The sequence below is a fragment of the Esox lucius genome, chromosome 23 (assembly GCF_011004845.1).
Source record: "Esox lucius isolate fEsoLuc1 chromosome 23, fEsoLuc1.pri, whole genome shotgun sequence".
NCBI classification, from domain to species: Eukaryota; Metazoa; Chordata; class Actinopteri; order Esociformes; family Esocidae; genus Esox; species Esox lucius.
This window is the reverse complement of record NC_047591.1, coordinates 5,480,094-5,501,834: the sequence shown is the minus strand read 5'-3', so window position 1 is coordinate 5,501,834 and position 21,741 is coordinate 5,480,094. Positions and strand designations below refer to the sequence as shown.

The 21,741-nt window shown below is 41.1% G+C and overlaps 1 protein-coding gene across 1 annotated transcript; it reads left to right on the top strand.

The window, feature by feature from the left end:
* Positions 1-2,815: 2,815 nt before the first annotated feature.
* Positions 2,816-19,212, top strand: LOC105007066 (leucine-rich repeat neuronal protein 3). Its single transcript, XM_010865844.4, has 2 exons — positions 2,816-3,128; positions 15,042-19,212. The coding sequence occupies exon 2, from the start codon at positions 15,459-15,461 to the stop codon at positions 17,577-17,579; it is 2,121 nt and encodes a 706-aa protein (XP_010864146.2). The 5' UTR covers positions 2,816-3,128; positions 15,042-15,458; the 3' UTR covers positions 17,580-19,212.
* Positions 19,213-21,741: the final 2,529 nt, after the last annotated feature.

Here is a 21,741-nt window from a genome sequence, read left to right as displayed (position 1 = left end):
ATGTTTAGGTGTAAGTTAAATACATTCACCTGGTTAAACTGTTTTGCACAGACATGCAGTTCCATTACTTTATGTTTCCAGTAAAAACATTTACAACCGTGAATTCACTCAATACATTCCACTGCCCTCTCATACCTTTTTCAGCAGCAAAGAAAACATGTAAAATGTCACTATGAAGCAGTCCAAGAAAATGGGCCGGTGAAAAAATAAATAGTTCACAGATCACTACTGTACCTCATAAAAAATATGACTGTCTTGAGAGTTGTAATATGAACAACTGTACAGTATATACGTGTTCTCATTGTGTGTGTATGCGCTGGTACGTGCGTCTGTTCACAGTCCCCGGGGCCAACTCTGAAGGTCTTAGCATGGGCGGTAAAAATGTGAAGCCAGCTTAAGGACAACGCCTTCACAATTCATTCATCCCTGAAAATGGGGTCGGCTCTTTTCTGAAAGCTAGTTCGTGACCACTGATGCCTGTACAAAGTGAGGACACTTTAGAAGTCATGAACTTCTCATTATAAGAAGCTTATGACGTTTTACATTATTCAGCCTGGCAGTTGACAAACAGTTAATTAACTTTTTTTTCTCTCTTGAAATAAGTAACATTTACATACTAATGACAGTTAAAATGTGTTGAATTATTCTTTGTTTTTGTAATGTACAAAAACAAAAAATTACCCATATGGTGTTATATGGTGTAAATTTTTTCCTATTCATTATAATATTTTTTATTAATGACTCACAATTATTCTAGCAGACAATCTGACCCTGAGCCAGCAAAGTGAAAAATATGTTGTTTAGTCCTTGAGTAAGGCAGTTAACCTGCCTGTTGGGCCCTGTTTGGGCCACAGTGTCACTGGTACCCCTTGTCTCAGCCACAAGGTTTTACGCTGCTATATTAGGGGCATAGGGTCAGTTCTCCTTGTCCATTGTAAATTATTGTAAATCTAAGAAATGCACTCTCTAAATGTTCCTTGTCTCCTGTTCCGTTTAAGCTTTGGAGGACATGAGGTCTTGGCCCACACCTCCGGAGTACCTGAATCGAAAGACTCGTTGCTGTCCCTATGAAAAAGTAATCCTGATTGTGTTGCAGATCAAGATGATACCTGATGATTCCAGCAGCCACTCCGCTGACAATTCCCCCTGGGTTTGTCCCTGTTCTTGTCTGTCTGGTCCTGCTTCTGACCTGGATTAGGTTTTATAGACTCCGGACACAGCCCACATTCATTTATTAATTATTGCAATCTGTAATCTTAAAATGTTCACCCGGCAGAGCCAGAAGAGGATGGCTCCCCCCTCCAAGCCTGGTTCCTCTCTAGGTTTCTTCCTAAATATTGGCTCCTTTTAGCAAGTTTTTCCTAGCCACTGTGCTTTAACGCCAATGTTTCTTGCTCATTGTGGTTTCAGGCTGGGTGTTTTCTAAAAGCACTTTGATGTTTTTTTTTTTAAACTGCTGATGTAAAAAGGGCTTTATAAATAAATTTGATTGAGTTAACCATAATTGCTCGCAGGTCATTGCTGTAAATTAAAATGTGTTCTTAGTCAACTTAAAATAAATGTAATAGCTATTTCTCTATTTGAGAAATCACAATGAATGATATGGCATTCAAACATATTATGGTTCCTAATTGTTAATTGTACATGATGTATTGACTATCCCATAAAAAAGGAAAATGCTAATAAACCTTCTAAAAATAATTTTGTTCTGTAGATAATGTTGTGGTAGTATGTCGGTGGGGAGAAAAACTATTTCTGTAACATGAAAATTTGGAAATGCATAATAGATGTTACAACATGTCTGAAATGCTATGACAGAAGATTTAAAGAGGGAATCTGGGTCCAAACAAGAACAAAGCAGCACATTTTCTGGTCAACAGCGAGGGGCTACATCTAAAACAAATGTAACCACTCTCAGATAGACAACGCTATGGAGGCAATGATTGATCATCCATGACTTCAAAATGATTTCTTTGTACCAATGGGGCTATGTGTTGCTTTGTTGTTAAAGTGGCGCTAGCAACACCAGGGTTGTGGGTTAGATTATCACAAGGGAAAAAATGTGTGGTCCCACTACTGTAGTCATCTTTGTAGGTTAAACTCAACCTTGAATGTGACATTGTCATGGACATAAAAAATTAACATATTTCATGCTTTATACCACATTGTTGGAGTTTTAATTGTTAAATATTATCCTCTGATAGAAAGAAAAATGAATAGCATGTCAATTGCCCCCAAAACCAGTAACTATTATCATATTATTAATATAACAGTCAGTTTTGAGAGTGACAAAACTCTCTTCAGAACCTGATGCACAGAGGGCATGGGCATCTCACGCATACATCTTTTTCCTATAAAAGTATTGATTGGTAGATCAAGTTATTCACCAAACCACTAGTGATGTTACTGTAAACTATACAGCAATGAAGCTCTCCATCTTTTAAAATGGAACTCCAGGACTCTGAAAGAGGAGATAGGGCCTACATCTCATTCTCTGAGGCAAGGGATAACCTTTCTGACCCCCAGGTTTGTAGAACAGTGTGTTCCAACTCCCTCGTGACTCAATCCGAGCGCGAGCTCTAATAGGAACAGATATCCATTTTCTTCCTGCACCCTCATCCCATTCCCCTCCTCATTGCTTCAAGACTCCCTGGAAAAAGAGGGTCTAATACATGACTGACAGCAGAATTCAACCAACCAGACTCGGGATGCTGCGAGCACCGCGCTTGGATCTCAGACGCTATTGGCTGTTCTCTGGAGAGCCGGGGTTGTTCCGATATTAATGAGTGCTGAGCAGACAGCAGCATGTCTCTGTGACAGCTGATCGAGGGGGAGATGCGCCGTTAACCACCGTGGAAAAGGACACGGGGGATAGAGCCTCTTCTACCAACCAAACTGCTCTCTCTGGGTGTGGACTCAGTTTTTCTCTAATCAAGAACATTGTGGCATAGCGAAACAGGAAGAAATTAAAAGCTGGAGCTGGCCTCTATCCAACTGCGTAAAAATAAGAAGCCGAAGCGTATTGTAGGCTTGCCCTATGTGTTGCGCGCTCTCCGTCGCTGGACCAGTGTGGTAGATGGGGATATAGGGATTACATATCGGTCGATGGAAAAAGATTACTATTGCGGGTAAGTTCCCATCTTTTGCCGATATTTTTTCTGTCATCTAGAGAGATTCCTGATACTTACTGTTGCACAACGGATTTCAAAGAACTTAATAGGAAATATCTGGTTTGCAATCTGGGAAAGGCTTTGACGACACAGTAGATCCTAAACAATTGCATAACGAGATAGGTGTTGCGGAGCTATAGAAAACGGGATGTGTTTAAATAGTTACTGTTGTGTTTTACTGCAAATCAGAAATGCATGGAAGCAGTCGGAATTGCAGAAAAGCAGTGAAGCTTGAAATGCCAGTGACAGTCCTCGAACCTTCGGACACCCGGACGCATTTGCGCAACTATGCAGAATGCGCTTTATGATGGAAATGGTTTACGCATGAGATCATACCAAAGCGTTATGACATGGAATGTGGAAAAAGTGGGTGCATTGGGGCACGTATATACGCTAAGATGCTCGTCTGATGTCCTGTTGCTGATGCATTTAGTGTGCACACAGAAGGCACATCTAGAAATCCTCAGAATGGTGACTAACTCCCCTCCCCTCCCTTCGATTCCCTCTCACTTTGCCCTCCGTTGAATCATCCTGTTGCAATCAGAGAGAACTCGTTCACTGTAGCTACCTGCCACGAAAGCTCGTTTAATAACCCAGGGCAACACGCAGCACACAACACAACACACACACACACACACACACACACACACACACATGCACATCACACAAACACAACACACACACACAACACACACACCAAAGAATCAGAAACACAGGCGCACACATGCGTTGCATCGTGGACCAGATCCATTCCATCCATTAGCATATCAGCGCATTGCATCCAGAGTTATTCCGTAATTATTACTGTCACTAATCCTTTAACTACAGTATATTGGGCAGCTTCCCCCCACCCCTCTCTCCATATCCCTCCCTCTCTCTTAACCTCTCCAACATGTAGGGCCCTAATGGCATATTTAAATAAGTAAACATGATAAAAAAATATAACAAAAATTGGATGGTTGATGCTTCTAACTATTAACTATAGAGAACATCTTGTTGACAGGACAATATATGGACAAAAATCCATATAGCGATACATTGCCTGAATCGATGCCATAATGATACATAGAATAATATGTTTACAACATCATTGAATCATTTAAACAACTAATTCTACTTCGTTGTTGCCATCAATGTTCCCATTAACATTGACCCATATCCACAAAACGTATTCCATTACAAACTTCACATTTCTCTAGGCTCATTAACGCAATGAACGATATCAGCAACATGTCTGGGATTAGTGATCGGTGTGAATCCTTTTCAGTTCATCATTCCAGCTCTAGTGTTGACCATTTGTTACTTTAGGCTATCAGTGAATCAATCTCCCTTATTGCTTAGGCAAACTAATGGGGCTGATAATGAACATGGGCACAATGGATCCATACAACCCCCCATTCTAGAGAGAAGCCTAACTACAACTATTCAATATGAACATGTAATTATATAGCATTGCTCGATGCTTTCTATGAAACCTAAAAACCATTATGTCCTTGCCATTTGCCCCTGATGGAGACCTCAAATGATTTGATGAGAAAATGGTAAACCAGTGTACTTGTCATGCCTATCTATTACAATCCTAGGTGTTCTTTTTATGTATTTTATCTTTTTTATGTTTATATTTCAGCTCTGCATAGCATATCACAAACTGGGTAGTTTGTGTCCAGGATGCTGAAATCCATAGGATATGAGACCATATAAACAAGGTGATTTGAACCTGGATTTCTGATTAGCTAAAAGCTAGGTATATGACCAGTATGACAAACAATGTGTTTGTATACTGTTGTAATTGTGTTGGCAACCAGTATATAATAACAATACATCTTTCAGATTTGTGATATATGGTTGATATACAACGACACTCAGCACTGTGTCGTACCTAGGAATGACTCTCTAGCCTTGGTATTTTGGCCATGTGCCACATCCTCTTGGGGCTCATTGATTAACTATAGCACAAAAGCCGGTCCTGTTTTGCTCACTTGGCATTGTGGGTCTGATTCCTACGGGAGTAGGAATCCAGTAGGAAAAAGTATGCACCATGTATGCATATGAGCAGCAGTATAGTGTAAACGGAATTGGTTAACAATTGTAGAATCCTGTACACTACTGATTAGATTACATTGATACTGGTCTTGATGTTTTCAAAGCTCAGCGTATTTACTTCATTTTCCTTAAAATTAAATTTTTATTGACTATACTAAGTTGCTAGCTTTGTGTTTAGCATGTGATTGTAAGAGCCTGTACTCTTTTCTCTGCACTAACCTACTTCTTGTAAGGTGGGAATAAAACTCATAAAATAAAATGTTATGATTATATGTAGTTTAAAATGTATCATTATGTTTTCCTCTTCCGGCAACTACCTTCAGTAAAGTACAGTGTGCATACTACCACTGAATTGCTCTATCGCTTGTGTTAGGGCTACATTACATTGGTCCTATACAACACTGGATTTTGAAAGGGTTTTCTCATTCAATTGCCACAGCCTGTGATAGATTCCAGTGTGTGGGTGTATATATTTAGAGGAGAATTTACAGGCTGAGTGCAATTTTCTAGGCTATCTATCTACAGTATGAGGAGGACCAAAAGATGTGTGGGCTCAACTCTCAGTCTTTACACTCAGTGTCAAAATAAAGACAAGCAAGTCACACTGTGGCGCACTCCTGCACCTAATTAATTGTTAAGTTACATAATGATGTATAACATGAAACCCCTGGTTTGAATCGGATATGTGACTAATACATTGGTAAACAGTGGTGCAGACAGACAGCTGGAGGGGAGAGTTTAGACTAGAGCATTCAAGCATACAGTACAGTAGAGTACAGGGCTTTGATAGCTGACAGCTTACATGTTTACAAACGGACTTGGGTGGGGCTCCACAAGCCCAAGCAAGGGAAAGAGAAATCACAAGCAAGTTAAAATCGAAAAAATCAAAATGTTGCCGTGCACCTGCATCAATGACATTTCATCTTTTCCAATCTATTCCTAAAGGTCGTTGAATCTAGTGACACCTTTTCATCCATTCAAAGGTAACTCCTATTGAAAAGTGAAAAAGGACACCATTCTGAAAGGGGAAATATGCCAGTGGCATTCTCAAAAAGAGAAGAGATGTCTGAGAATTGCTGCTGTGTTGTCCATCTGTTATGTAAAATGTGAGATGAATACATATAGTCCTGGATACACTAATGGAAAGCTATTGCTTATGAGTGACACTACTAAGACTAAATGGACTAAAGCCCGGGGAGTAGAGCAATCTATCCAATGTGATGAACGAATAGAGACACATGCATCATCATCTGCAGCCACACACATGCATAACACTAGAAACACAGGGGAAAGAATCCCAAATACGCATATACGGTATGTAAACAATACACAACATCAATAAATACATGGAAAGACGGGATGGTTGACCGCTTCACAATAAGAACGTGCACCATGCACGGATTGCGGGGTAGAAGGGTGTTGGTTGTTATGATTCCGAAAGGTCAGACAGCTACAAACAATAACAAGAAGCTGTCATCGGAGAAATCTTAGGTGGCTTATTATCTCATTATTAAAACCACATTCTCTTATTGTGAGACATTTTGACTCATGTTACATTTATGCTTGATATTTAGTTGACTGTAACCAGTGCTTTTACTAAAAAGTGCTCATTGTGCAAATATATATATATTTTCAATAAACATTTGCTGAGGATGTAAACATCTAGTCCATTCACAGCAGATTGCCTTTCCTTTCAAATGATTCCATGTGAAACCAAAACAAAAGATACATTTTGTATATCACAATGTGGGGATTTTTGTAAAGATTTAAGATCGTTCACATAGATCGGACATCTCAATCTAAAAACATAACTGATAAATGTTCCATCAATTTGGCAAATTTTAAATTATATTTTGGCCTTACAGAGGCCTTTATCTGTTTCAGAGGGACAATTAGTGTAGCAATCATTTTTTAATGCTCCCTCGGTAATGTGGGTATTATTATCATTGAAATAAAATGTTGTTACTTTAATTTATATTAGAAAATATTTGGATTAGGCAAATGTTTTTATACAATGTTGAAACCTAATATACTGTGAAGGTCTGCATGATATAACAACACAAATAATTATCACATTTTGTTTAATTAGATAAGGTATTGTAGAAGAGAAAATTCTGCATCCTGGGTACCTGCTACAAAACTTTGGAGGCAACTACATAAACAGATTAATAGGACATCAACTAAATGTTGAATAGTCTCTTGAGGCTTATTTCCACAATCTGTCATGCTCAAGGTCTGTCCACGCAAGACTAATATGGGACTGCCCCTGTCTGTATGCTTGTTAACCTACTGTTTGTGTAGTTGTTTGCCAGGGGGTGATTTATTTATCTAACTCTGCAGCCACATGTGCAGTACAGAAACTCTGCTAACCAGTATTTTTGTCGTAGTGCAATTGAATTAAAGGACATGTACAGGCAAAATAATCCATATGCCGTTTAACCATTGTTGGGGACTGAGAACATCCAGTTCATTAGCTCCTATGCTTTTGTGAGTTTAAAACATCAAAAAAACGACTTGCCCTATTTCATACAATGCCAATTCCTTTGCAGAAAATAAACCTAATACAGATCCCAGTCTGGAGCTTTGATATGCTTGCAGGGTTTAATATAATATATAACATTTCTTGATATAGATTTGTACAAAATATATATTGATTTCATTTTAGAGAAACCATAAAAGCCTCACACAACAGAACTTGTTGCTTTGTAGCACCTGCAGATAAAGTAAAGTAGAGGGATTCATTGGTAGGGCCTGCACATTTAACAAGTAGATGACTGAAAACTAAACCGACAACGGCCACCCAAAATTCCATGTCCATCACAGCTCTAGTCGTACAATAGATTCTTAAATTCTTGAACCCATGTTCAGGTTGAAACTAGCAGATTTGGATGCTGATTACCTCCTGCATTGAAATGCATTGGCTTTTTATGAAATCAGACTTTGAACTTAGACCTGATGTCAGCGCTGAATGGATTTGACTGACAGCATGAATTCCAGTAGGTATTGTAGCCTCATCTCCTCATGCTAATAGGGCAACTTGGAATTGCTTTTGTTGTCTGAGTGCGGCAAATGCTGTACAAAGTATTATGTATGTATTATGACTATGTATTTTGGAAGATGAGACATTGAGGATTATAATATTGCCTTGATGTCACCCAAGAAAGCCAAACACCCCTGAGTCAAAATGACTGCTTCATATTTCCATATCATATAACTCACTTCTTATAAAGAGTCAATGTTTTATGATCTCTATGTTTGATGTGCAGTTACAAGATGACGTGGGCTGTTCTGAATTGAATGAGCCTATTTTTGTATATTAGGATGAGAAGTGGTCGGAACAAGCATCTCAATGCACTTACGTCTCCTATGCATATTAAAATAACGATCTTTGCCTGAATTGCCTTGTGAAAGACTAACCCCGTAATATCATATTTTTATAACTTAGCTCCTAATGTTGACAATATAACAAGCTTTCAAATGATGCCCAGCTGACCCAGATAGCGATTTCAAATGGGCTGTTTTGGGATTTTGTAAACAACAACAGTAATTGTGCGATGGTAGTGTTATGTTCCATACACAAGATCTAAAATTGTGCTTGCTCTAATTCCTAAACGGCACAGCCAGGAGAGCAAAATGAAATATAAAAAGAGTTGAAGTATCTTCGTTGAGTCACAAAATGGAACTGAAATGACCGTGTCCTCTTTACAGAGGGGTGTGAAGTCAGCACTCTCATTCAAACCCTTGTCGTTTGTTACATCCTTTGAGGCACTGTCCTCACATCATTTACCTATTGTATTCTGAGTGTTTCCGGACGGAGTTATCAACAAATGCGCCGAAAAGTACCAGAGGGTCATCCGATATGAATGAAAGTACCCTCAAATTAAAGTTGACAGGCTGCACCCCTAGTCATTGTATCATTTCAGATGCTAAGTGCTGCAATACAAAGCCAAAGGGACAAAAAAAAGTGTCACTTTTTATGCCACTTTTATTTAATGAAAATAACCCAAATCACATATGGAATGACTCTTTCAGAGTAGCTATGCAGGGATGTTCTGAACCAGGTGAATGGAAGTAATAGGATACAATCACTCCCCTAGAATATCCTACCAGAGCCATCAAATCATAATAAAGAAGGCCTAGTTGGCATTAAATGCATTTAAGTGGCATATAAAGATAGATTTTTTCCTCCTTTAGAAAAAAGTGGGTCTTTACAGGCATATGGCCTCTTGAATATACATACATATACATATACACACATATATATATATATATATATATATATATATATATATATATATATACACACAAGAAGAAATATAAAAACTAAAACATAAACATAGATAGCTGTGCATCTCCAAGACATGCATGCCACATTCACACCTGCAGATTAAATTTCCTCCCGTCTATGAGTGATATTGCTGCCTGTCCCTTTTCATTCCTGTTAACTACAAGGAGTATTATGTAGATGTGTAACAGAACAGTGGTGCATTAGGATGAGAAAATGAATGTTTGGCTTGTTTCTGAACTTCTTAACAGCAAGCCTAACATGATGAGAAAAGGAAACCTTAGTCTCCATTTTAGCGTGGCTAACTTTTCGGTGCACACTTGGTTGTACATGTGCATGTATGACGTTCGTGTCCTTGCATGCAATCATGTCTGTTTCCATGTGGTCTGCAGGTAACTATAGGCAAACGTTTGTGTGCAAGTGTGCGTGTTCTCTGGTCTCTCTTACTCAGCCCAAGGGCATTGGCCAGTGGATGAGAGAAGCACGAAGCAGAGCTAGGCTGAGCTCAGACCTGGGGGGTTAATTTGGAACATTGATTCTGCATTAACTGTTGACTTGCTGCTGATTTGCAGGCATGCAAGAGCAGGTGTAAAGGGAAATGTCCACCCCCCCCCCCTTTCCACGACACCACACAAAACTTCATTATGCACACACACTGCATAGAAGGCACAGTTTAATGGACTCTCCCCTTACCTTGGAAAAAAGGCTAATGGCAAATCAATGAGGTGAAGGGCAGAGGGAGGGACAGGTGGCCCAGAACGCCACCTACCTGGCGGATTATCCATGCAGCCCTCAACCAACCAGTCAGCCAGCCATGGAACCTGAGAGGAAAGTCAGATGGTAGGCAAGCAGGCAGGTCAGGGAACCACTGTGCCTCTCCTCACACTGAGATAGTGATGCTAATGTGTTGAATGGAGAAGGGTTGAAGATGGAGAGGACACCACTGTAGGGGTTTCATCCTGAGAGTAAAAGAAAAAAGTGAAAGCAGCCTAGAGTTGGGGGATGTAAAGGAACAGGGGGAGAGCAGTTGAGAGTGGGAGATAAAAAAGGAGACAAATCTGAACGTAGGGTGAGAACAGGGAACGGCAGGAAAATTGCAGAGGTAGAGAGAGGGGTGGGTGGGTTGGAGCAAGGGAGAGAGAGCCTTTGAGGCGTATTTCTTCAATACACAAACCATTCCTCCTGTAAAAAAGAGGCAATTCTCCACTGGCCTACTTTTCAGTTACGAATATGACCTTTATGTTGGGGAAACAGTTTTAGCCCTGCAAGGGTAATGTCTACCTTTCAGCAGATAGCATGCTGTCTTGTTATTGGCTAAATGGTATAGGCTACATAATCACATCCCTGAGGGCCAATATGTTCCCTTTCAACACGTTTGGTGGAGACACATCACTGTGCATTTTGCAGTTTCTCACCCATGATCCGAACCGACAGAATGTGTTGTTTATTTCTTACCACCTACTGTATCAACGAGTGTCGACACACAACCAAAAAGAATTACCTTAATATTCCTCACTTCTCAATCCCAGACTAATTTACCTCCTTCTGACAGCAGCACATTGATTGAGTTCTTATTGTTGTTGAAAAATAGAACATAATGTCAGTATGGAAAATTGTCTTCATGTGAAGCAGCATCCATCCCGCGAAAGCATACCACCTTACTTATCCTTTGATAAATTGGCGTAAACAAGTGACTGGTACCGGTTTCAAAAGTAATCATCTCCATATACCCCTCCCCCTCGCCTCCACCCGACCCCAGCCAACCGTCCCGGACTAGAAGATTTACAATTCACTTTGAAACGAGCAGCTAGCCACAAAACAAACAGCGCAGGGCTGGTCGGTCGAGGTTAAGCTGAGCCGCTGTGGCACGGCTGAGTTACCGTCATGGAGTCAGAAGGAGCGCAACACTCTACACCACTGTACACACTCATTATTACAGTGGCTCTATTTCACAGGCTGGCCTAATCAAACCGGGGCAAGAGGGATTGCTGCTGGCCTGGACACGATAGCATAGGGGAAAGATACAGATTCCACATCACTTCCCCTCCCCCTCTGTATGACGCTGCACTGCAACAGGACGCTGATTAGTAGCATCCATCTTATAATTCCATTTGGTATCGGTATTAACTGCATTCCTCTCTGTCGGAGAACCATGAGGTGCTATGCAAGTTATTGCCACTTAACGTCAGACAAGCTACAATTGCTTTTTTCCCCCTCCTCGGATCTCCTTGTTTTCACCTAAGCTTAAATGGGTTAAAGCTGATTTCCCTCATCTGTCTTGAGCTGTGTGCTTACAGTTACAGCTTCCTTGGGTCACCAGCGGATGACATGGTGGTATTGACACATTTTAGACTGCATGTCCTACAGCAACACATATTTGTATTGATCCCCCCCACCCCTTGTTGACTACGTGAAATTTAACAGCATATTCAAACTATTCTTGTTAACAACAAGTGTAGACTACACACGACTCTACACCGACCACACTGTATGTTCTTATTATGTATGAATGTGTGTGTGCATTATAGTGTTAGTATGTGTGAATGTGTGTGTGAGTAGGGTCTAGTGTGGGTTTAAAATATAGTCAGTACTGAAGAGATATTGCAAAAAGGGACACAGATGCGGATAGCCATTTGGTTGTCCTTATGCAGCGTTGTTTAACAGACTTATGGCTGGGGGGTAGAAGCTGTGCAGGGTCCTGTCAGTTACAGACCTGAGACCCAGGCCATGTCTGCCATGCAGTAGTTAGTGGCTTGGGTAAATAATTCTCCTTACTATGGCATGATAGTAGGTCAACTGAATTAACTATACATTAACTTTGTATTAAAATGCAGGGAAACCCAGGTTGACTTGATTTCACACTGACATAGTAGTACAAGACTAAAGACTGTAGACATTCGCAATTTAGCAGTTCATTGCTACTGGCTATTTTGTCTTTGTATTTTACATGAGTTATATCTTACAAAATAAATTATCTTAATTTCTTAGTCCAGGACTAGGCTTAATCTGTGTCTGTGAAACCGGCCAAATGTTTCACAATACCACTACAGATGCATTTTGTTCATAATCTCGCTAACGCTATTTTCTTTTGAATCTGTCAGTGTTCGTAACACTTAGTACATTAATGTGGCCTAGATCTAAAGTAGGTGTCTCCTCCAATTCCTTTTCTAAAAGTCCACAGACTAATGGCTCATAATGTTCTTTTAAATAGTAGTCGCAAAGCCCAGAAACTTCCCCTAACCGTTGGGTCATGAATTAAACATTATTAAAGCAACTCATTTAACATGGATCAACCTGACATTATTAGTTAAAGACATAATGGCGAAGTTATTCATGTACTTAGTTTATAACATGAAAGGGGTCAGAGTCAGTGGAAAAAAGCGCAGTGCATGGAAGTTAAACTGAGGTCAGTTTGGAAGGGATTATCTATATTTATAAGAATATTGTACATTGAAATGTTGCTTCTTCATATCCTGAATAAATAGAATATCATTCCCTACAAAATATTACACTCCTGGTACTGGTACTCTGGTAGTATAACCTTGTCCAAAAGGTGTCAGGTAAAACCCTTTATGATTTATCGTTATGTGTGGAGGGAAGGCAACAGTGCTGCAACGTGTGTAATAATTCCAGGCTTCGTCATTACACAACAGCAGAGGCTAAGAAAATATTATTCATTGTGAAGACATCCAGAAATACATTTTTGGGCAAAATTTCAGTTTACATGAATCAAATTGGGATTATCATAGCCCAAATGTTATCACACGTGTAAGTACAGGGAAAGGCTGTTATGTTATGTAGGCACACAACACCATTTGAATCCTTAATTAAACTCAGAATTATCATATAGTAGTCCTGTGTGGGAGGGATTTGAAGGCCAGAAATTAAATGGATATGAAAATAGCGCTTTAATCCCATGTGCAGCCAATACCTTTCTCTACATTAGGCTACCTTGATAACCATTCCAACAAATGGGTGCCAAAGTACCTTGCCAAATCCAAAGAATTCCTGGGACTAAATAATGTTCCATTTAACATATTCCGGGGGACAAAAGTTTTTCGTAGACCACCAATTACTTGTTCTGGCTGGCACCGGTCTTTTAAAGCTTCCATTATGTGACCACCGTGAAGTGGTCCTGGTTGGCCCACGAAGATATCGATTACCCAACGGAAGTTGCATCCAAAATAATTCCACAATTTGGCAGAGTAACAGGCAGTGTGGAGCAACTTTCAATATAGCGGTGCCACACACCAGGCCTTGAGAGACTTACAATGGTGTCCCACTGTGATGGAAAGTACGTTGGGTGCAGTAATGCAATAATGTTTAACCCAAACACATTAAGGTGTCTCTAATTGTGATTAGTAAACACAGGAACTAGAGTAAGCAGGGGGTGAGAACCCGAAACACCATTGAAGCAAATTACCATTGTAAGAGAAAGGAGGGCCCTGTGTCTCCCCAGAGAAGATTAAGCACAGAGTTATACAATGACACTCAATGCTTCCATAGGGAGACAGTGGGTAACCATGTTATCCAGAATGCTCTGGGTGTTCCGCTTATTAAAGTGCCAGGTGCTTTGAAAAATAACAGCCCTCGCCCTTTCTCCTTGTTCTCACTTTGTCTCCCTCCTCTCTATCATTCCTACCCTCTTTCCTCATCCCTCCCTCAGTCTCATCCATAACCACATTCTCAGCCGCACGCTCCAATATGGCTTGAGGAATGAACTCTTGGCCTGGTTTTGCCACTGGGACCGACTGAAATGTTTCCGCAGCACCATTCGGACTTTGCCATTTCTGTCATCATCTCGAGGCGCTAGGGTGGAAACAGAGAGGGAGAGAGAGAGAAAGATAGAATGTGCTATCTTTTCCGCTCTTTTTCTCTCTTTCCCTTTTTCTTCTCTTTTCTTTGTGGCTGTCTGGTGTTTTTTTTGCTTTGCAGCCCAGGCTATGACAAGCACCATCAAACCCATCCATTCACTGGAAAGTGTTTATGTATGACAAATGATAAACTGTAACAGCCTAACTCTGGAGAGGACAGCATAAAAAACAGCATTTAGAGACAGGGCTGTAACATGTTAATGTCCAAATAGGGATTTGCGTAGAGGGAAGTTTTTATAAGCCCTTTAAAAGATTTTTTGTTTCCTTCTCATGTTTTGAAATGTGTTTCCCATACATATTTTCTCTGATGATATATATTCCGGTGTCTCCTCAATGCAATTAGCCATAGGGGCCAGTGTTTAAGCCTACACAATATGCCATTTAAGAATTTAATAAAGTCTCCTCTCTTTAACTCCAAAGGCACTTGAATCTCCTAAAGTCAGCCATTAATGCCATATCAGGAGGGCACAGAAAGACCCCCAAATTATATGCAATAGGTCAAGCGCATCTAAATCCATACCGCTGTGTCTTGAAGGCTGTGCGATGTAAATGTCAACATGCATCAATGTACCTCTATCACAAATGTCAATTATGCTTAAATCGCAGGTTTTCTGTCACCCACACTTTCTGTCGTGGTATTTACTGTTTTTCCCCTCTCTATCTTTACAGGGGGGAATGGACTGGTTTGAAAAGGCTGGGAGTTAGTACCGACGTCAAGAGATGGATGTGATTCATTTTCAAAGGAAATCAGAACGTTAATGGAGGCTGACCCAGATGTGCTTTGCAAGACTGGAGCTCCCTGAGGTATATGTTCATTGTCATCTATTTGGGCCTGCAAGACAGAAGCCCTGACCCTAATGCTCAGGAGGTAAAATTAAGTAGCCGGTCATTTTATTCAAGGACGCCACAACATCATCATCATCACCATCAAGACTGCAAGATAGAAACCCCCTGGGAAAGCCTTCCTATTGGTGGGTAGATATTCTCTATAGAAACAGCTACAAATGATTCATTATTTGTGAAGGCAACAGCTCAGGCCACTTAATCTACAAGGACCAATTACTTACTGGAGGGAATCGGGCCAATATGAAGGACGTGTCATTTGCGGATTGTTTCTTCATGGGCCTTGCCATGACTGCCTTTGTTCTGGCGTCGGAGGAGAAAGTAGATTGCCCTCAGTCATGTATATGTGAGATCAGACCCTGGTTCTCACCCAGCTCTGTGTACATGGAAGCCCCGACCGTTGACTGTAACGACTTGGGACTTTTCACTCTGCCTGGGAGATTACCCGTGAACACACAAGTGCTACTGCTGCAGACTAACAACATTGCAAAGATTGAGAAACCATTGGATTACCTGGCCAACATCACAGAGATTGACTTGTCGCAAAACAACTTATCGTCGATGAGTGACATCCACCTCGGGCGCCTGCCACAGCTGCTGTCCCTGCACATGGAAGAGAACTGGATACGTCGGCTCACAGACAGCTGCCTGGCCGAGCTGGCCAACCTGCAGGAGCTTTACATGAACCACAATCTGATCTCCTTCATGTCCCCCACGGCATTTCAGGGCCTTCACAACCTTCTCCGGCTCCACCTAAACTCCAACAAGCTGCAGACCATTAGCAGTGAGTGGTTCGACGCCATGCCCAACCTCGAAATACTGATGATCGGGGAGAATCCAATCACGTCCATTCAGGACATGAACTTCAAGCCCCTCGGTAACCTCCGCAGTCTAGTTTTGACCAGAATGAACCTATCACAGTTACCAGACGATGCACTGTCTGGCCTTGTCAATTTGGAGAGTATCTCATTCTACGACAACACCTTTTCTGAGGTTCCTCACACAGCTCTGAGGAACCTAAAAAACCTAAAATTTCTGGATTTAAACAAAAATCCCATTGGGAGGATACAGCGGGGAGATTTTGCTGACATGCTCCACCTCAAAGAGTTGGGCATCAATAGCATGCCGGAACTGGTATCCATCGATAGCTTTGCCCTCAACAACCTTCCTGAACTGACTAAGATTGAAGCCACCAACAACCCTAAGCTCTCCTATATCCACCCCAACGCTTTCTACAAGCTTCCCAGACTGGAGACGTTGATGCTGAATGGGAATGCGCTCAGTGCCCTACACAGCATTACAGTCGAGTCCCTCCCCAACCTTCGTGAGGTGAGCATGCACAGCAATCCCATACGTTGCGACTGTGTGGTCCGCTGGATGAACATGAACAAGACCAAGATACGCTTCATGGAACCAGACTCACTGTTCTGTGTGGAGCCTCCGGAATATGAAGGACAGCATGTCCGGCAGGTTCACTTCAGGGAGATGACAGAGATCTGTCTACCTCTCATCTCGCCCGAGAGCATGCCTGAGCATGTCAGTGTCAACAATGGAAGTTCTGTATCGCTGCACTGCCGGGCCTTTGGCGAACCTGAACCGGACATCTACTGGATCACGCCATCCGGGGCCAGGGTCTTGCCCAATACCGTTTCCGATAAATACTACATGCACCCAGAGGGAACGTTTGACATTTACGACATAACGGAGAATGAGGCTGGACTCTATACCTGTGTGGCCCACAATCTGGTTGGCGCAGACCTGAAGTCAGTCTCTGTGGAGGTAAATGGATATTTCCCTCGGCCTGCCAACAGCTCTCTAAACGTCAACATCAAATCGGTGCAGTCCAACTCGGTCCTGGTAGCCTGGAGAGCTGCCCATAGCGGTCTGGCTCCAAACATAAAGTGGTACACGGCGTCCCACCCGAACCACCCAACCGTGGCGTTCTCTGCCCGTGTCCCGTCTGACGTTAAAGTGTACAATCTCACACATCTGACTCCCGCCACCGAGTACAAGGTGTGTGTGGACATCCGCGGCACCCACTACAAAAACGACACCAAATGTGTCAATGTCACCACTAAGGGATTAGAGCTGACTGCCAAGGACACTGAGAAGTGGGATGCGGCTGTAATCGCTGTCTTTGGTGTGCTTCTTGCTGTGATTTCTGTAGCCTGTCTGCTTATTTATGTGTCTCTGAGGAAACACCACCTTTATGGGGATTTAAGGAAATGTCACTCTAAAGCGTCCCTGATGCCAGTGGCCAGCCTGCACTCTCCTTTTACGAGGCTGTGGGTCTCCGGAAAAGGACTGCCGACCGCCGTGGAAGTGAAACCCACAGTCATAAATGTATCTGACAATGCCTTTTAAAGAAGACACGCCCCGTGGAGCCTCCCACACCACCGTAAACGGAGGGAAAAGGCGAGAGACACCTGCAGAAACTGTTTAAAAATGCGCATCTGCATCCTTTTTGCCTTGACTGACATTCTGGAGAAAAAACATCTACTTCACTGACTTGGGGAGTAACCTGTAGGAGCTAGACAGACCACTCTCCCGGCTACGACAGACTATCTAAAGAGGCGGCTTTATAACAATTGCTTTACAAAATTAACAACCCCTTGGGAGGACGTTTTCCCTGCTAAAACACGGAGTTGGATATCCCTGAGTCCTTCAGTACAGACGGAATATGTTACAAGATGATGACGATGGTGCTCTCTCTCTCTTGTAATTGACTGTTAAATGTGTTATTAAGAATAGTGGAACTGTCCTTGTGGTCCCCAAGCAATAGAGTCTGTACCGTACAACACCCATAGGCAAGATAGATATGAGAACTATCTATGACGGAGGAAATATCTAGTAGAATAGACCATAACAGTGACCATGGTGTACAACTTTTGATGAAATATACCCTTTCTATTTAAAGGAGAGGATTTTTGGATTTTCATTGAAAGATTGTTATATATTCTATCCACAAATGTAAACAGAAATCCTCTGATGTAATATCTGGACAGTGAACTGGTGTGATGTTAATAATGACAGAAACAGATTACTCTCATGACATCATTATGCTTAATACAATTCTGCTGCGTATGGGTATGGTTTATAAAGACAGCATTTAGGAAATGGATGATTGCAAAAACATGGCGACTTAGAAAGTTGGTAGGGAGTATGTTAGAATATTAACAAAGCCAAACCTCAAGTTGATGGTGAATTAATGGCCTAAATGTTGTTGTATATCCTAACATGTCCCAGAAAGGAATGATAAACAGTATTTTGTTAAGCCCCGGTAAGTGCCTATTACAAGAAGTACACTGGAAGAACAATACTACAGTGATATCAACAAGGCCATGTCATAACTGCAGAATCACAATCTTGAGTACTTTTAGTGAAAATACAAGTAACAAGTATTTTTGGCATATAAACATTTGAAGGAAAAAAAACATTGCTATCTTTCTTTGGGTGTAAAGTTATAAAAGCCATTTTTATATTGACTGTACTATCTGTGATATCTGGGCACAATTGGGAGTACGATCTGTGCAAAGGTAAAAAAAAAAAAAAGAATAAATGTCAACGTTTTTTGCAATCAGTTGGCTACTCTATTGCTCCCCTTTCTTCAGTGTGCTGAAAGCATTGTTTTATCACATAACATGATAATCATCACAGTAGACTTGATGAAAACTCTATACAGCATGGTGTGACATTTACTTCAACCTTTTGTGTTCCTGACCTTTATATTGCCAGGAAACCTTGATAATGATCACACAGTATTTCACATAACAGCAACACTACTTGTTGTAACACAATGTAAATATTTGCACAAGGCAAAAGGGGATGTGGTATGCAGCTAATACATGGCCAGGAGCTGTTCTTAAGCACGACACATTGCGGAGTGCCTGTATTTAGCGCTTAGTTGTACAATATACCACAAACCCCTGAGATGCCTTATTGTAATTATAAACTTGTTACCAAAGCAACTAGAGCATTAAAAGGTGATGGGATGTAATACGGTCTCGTTTACTACAGCTATAAGCACTGGAATTGAAGTAACCTCTTTTGTCTTATATACAATGGTTTTCAGCCAATCAGCATCTACTCAGTTAAGCAACTATAGTATTTGCATAATGTATTCATGTTGCGTAATAGTCAACATTTCTATACAACTGGGGCTCAATAAGAGGTTTATTACATGTTCCTTCTTTAGTCAAAGGTCCAAAGTCTAAATAAACCAAGAAAAGTCATAGTGAGACAGTCATGTTCAGAACCTGAAAGGAAAAACACAATGTCCCAGTGAAGTCAGCCAGTTAAAACTTGCTCAAAAGCAGTCAGACTCAGGAAAAATCACATTATTTCTGTTTCATTAAGGAACCCTGAAATAAAAATCACAGACATGATGAATGTCCGTCAGCGGAAGAGTGACACGGAGGATTTATCAGACAAGACCTTCCTCATTCATCAAGGCAGCCTTCAGCACCATGAACAGGGCTTTTAGAGCTCAGCCATTTGTCAAAGACAAAGGGAGCTGAAATATGACCAGAGTCCCTCCGCTCAAGAAGTGGATTGGGTCAGTTTGAGCCTCTTCTGGTAGTCTACCCCGTTCTTGTGCACAAACACACGCACATGTTCGTGTTGCTATCCTCGTGTGGACAAAGAAAGTTAATTTCCTTTTGAATTGCCTGTAAACTTCAACATCAAATCTTAATAATGTTCACTTGATATGTTAGTTGAATGTCATTATAACCACCCACCAAGATCAACCCACCCTATAATGGAAAATAAGTATTTAAGCTTTATTGCCTCTTCAGACAGTTCAGCTGATGCCACATCATGCATTTTATCATCATTAATAGATATAACACTTTGATGTCACACAATCAATCTCTTTTGGCAAATCTCAAAAAAACGTAGCACCATAGATGTTACCTACTGCAGTGAATCCATGCGCAGTGCAAAACCTGGCACAAGGTTATCTAGCCTTTATTGTAGATCAGAGCAGAATTTTTTTTGTGTCATTTTATCTATCTAATGTAGTGCGGGATTGCAAGCTAATACAAGCTAAAGTCACTTCCTTGTTTAGCTTGTAATATCACTAACTTGAACTAGCTAGCCATTATATACTTCAATGCATAGTACTAGTCAGTCAGCTATGCAAAAAAAAGAAAGATATATACTGAACTAGCTTTGAGATTAGCATAAACTAATTACATGTATATCAAGCTCTACTGACATATCCTGTGGATCCTGTTGCATGGGTAGTTGGACCAAGAGATATAGCCCAAACAACTTGGGTCAGTCTGGCTAATCCAGTGGTCACCTGGTGTAAAACTGTCAGGGGAGAAATGGCCACCGTACACCAGAGGTGTGGACTCAAGTCACATGACTTGGTCTTGAGTCAGACTCGAGTCACAAATATATTGACTTTAGACTTGACAAAATCCAAAAAAGTATTGCAAGTTGACTTTGACTTTAACACAAATGTCTCGTGACTCGTGAGCCTTTTGACTCAAACTGACTTGATACCCTCACCAAGCCCAAATATTACAAATTATGCTGTTAAAAAAAAGTTTGATGCATATCAACTCTTTATTTAACGGATTACGGTTTGAATCTGACAGCAGCAAATCAAATTGTGTAAGCAGAGAAAAAGTTGAGCATGGCAGTGCAGAGGAACATCGGCAGGTGAATTCAGACAGAACCCTTGGAAAGATGATATCCAAAAAAATAATGTTGGATATAAAGACTATGCTGTAGTCAACAAAAAATGAATTGCAACTTGCAAAACATGCAGGAAGAAAATAACAGATGGTGGCGCAACAACTTTGTTAGAAATTTGAAGCTTCCCAAATAACGGTAAGTCGTGGCTAATACAGCCGACAGCTGTACATAACTTTGCTAGTGTAGCATGTAGGCTAACGTAATGTTAAATCAATGAGCCCCCACACAGTCAGTAAGTGTAGGAACGTGATCATTGCACCCAAGCTATAACCGGCTGGGCAGTTGGTAGCCTAAATCCTGCCTGACGTTACTGCTGTTCCTAAAATCATTGGCATACGTAAGCCTACTCTAACCACACAGAGAGGAGACAGGGCCTCGACAATACAAACCCTAAATGTAACTTTTACTTTGAAGTACCTGTACATACACAATCATCATGGAGGTGGTGCCAACTGTGTTTTAGCTCAGAGAGGAGACCTGGGCTAAGAGTAACCAGAGCAAACAGTTTGTCCTTAGCAAGCTGCTATCTGAGTATTAGCGGTATTGCTTATTTCATTGTTTTTATCTCAAACTCCTAATTGAATTACATCCTTGGATTAAAAGTCTAAAGACCTCCAGATGCCTCGACCAAACTTCCCCCTCTACCTTGCATGCCACCTCTGCGCCCATCTCTTGCTCTCTTTCTTTCTCACTCTTTACTGAAGCAGATATGTAACTCAGGTGATAGCTTTTTTCCATGTAATTGTACATTCGCAGCCCCCTATATGAGAGACCTTGGGATTTAACTTGGGATAAATCCTACATGAAAAGAGTCACCGAG

Bases quoted from the DNA above. Each gene is read 5' to 3' on its own strand.
- LOC105007066 (XM_010865844.4), top strand. From the start codon at position 15,459: ATGAAGGACGTGTCATTTGCGGATTGTTTCTTCATGGGCCTTGCCATG.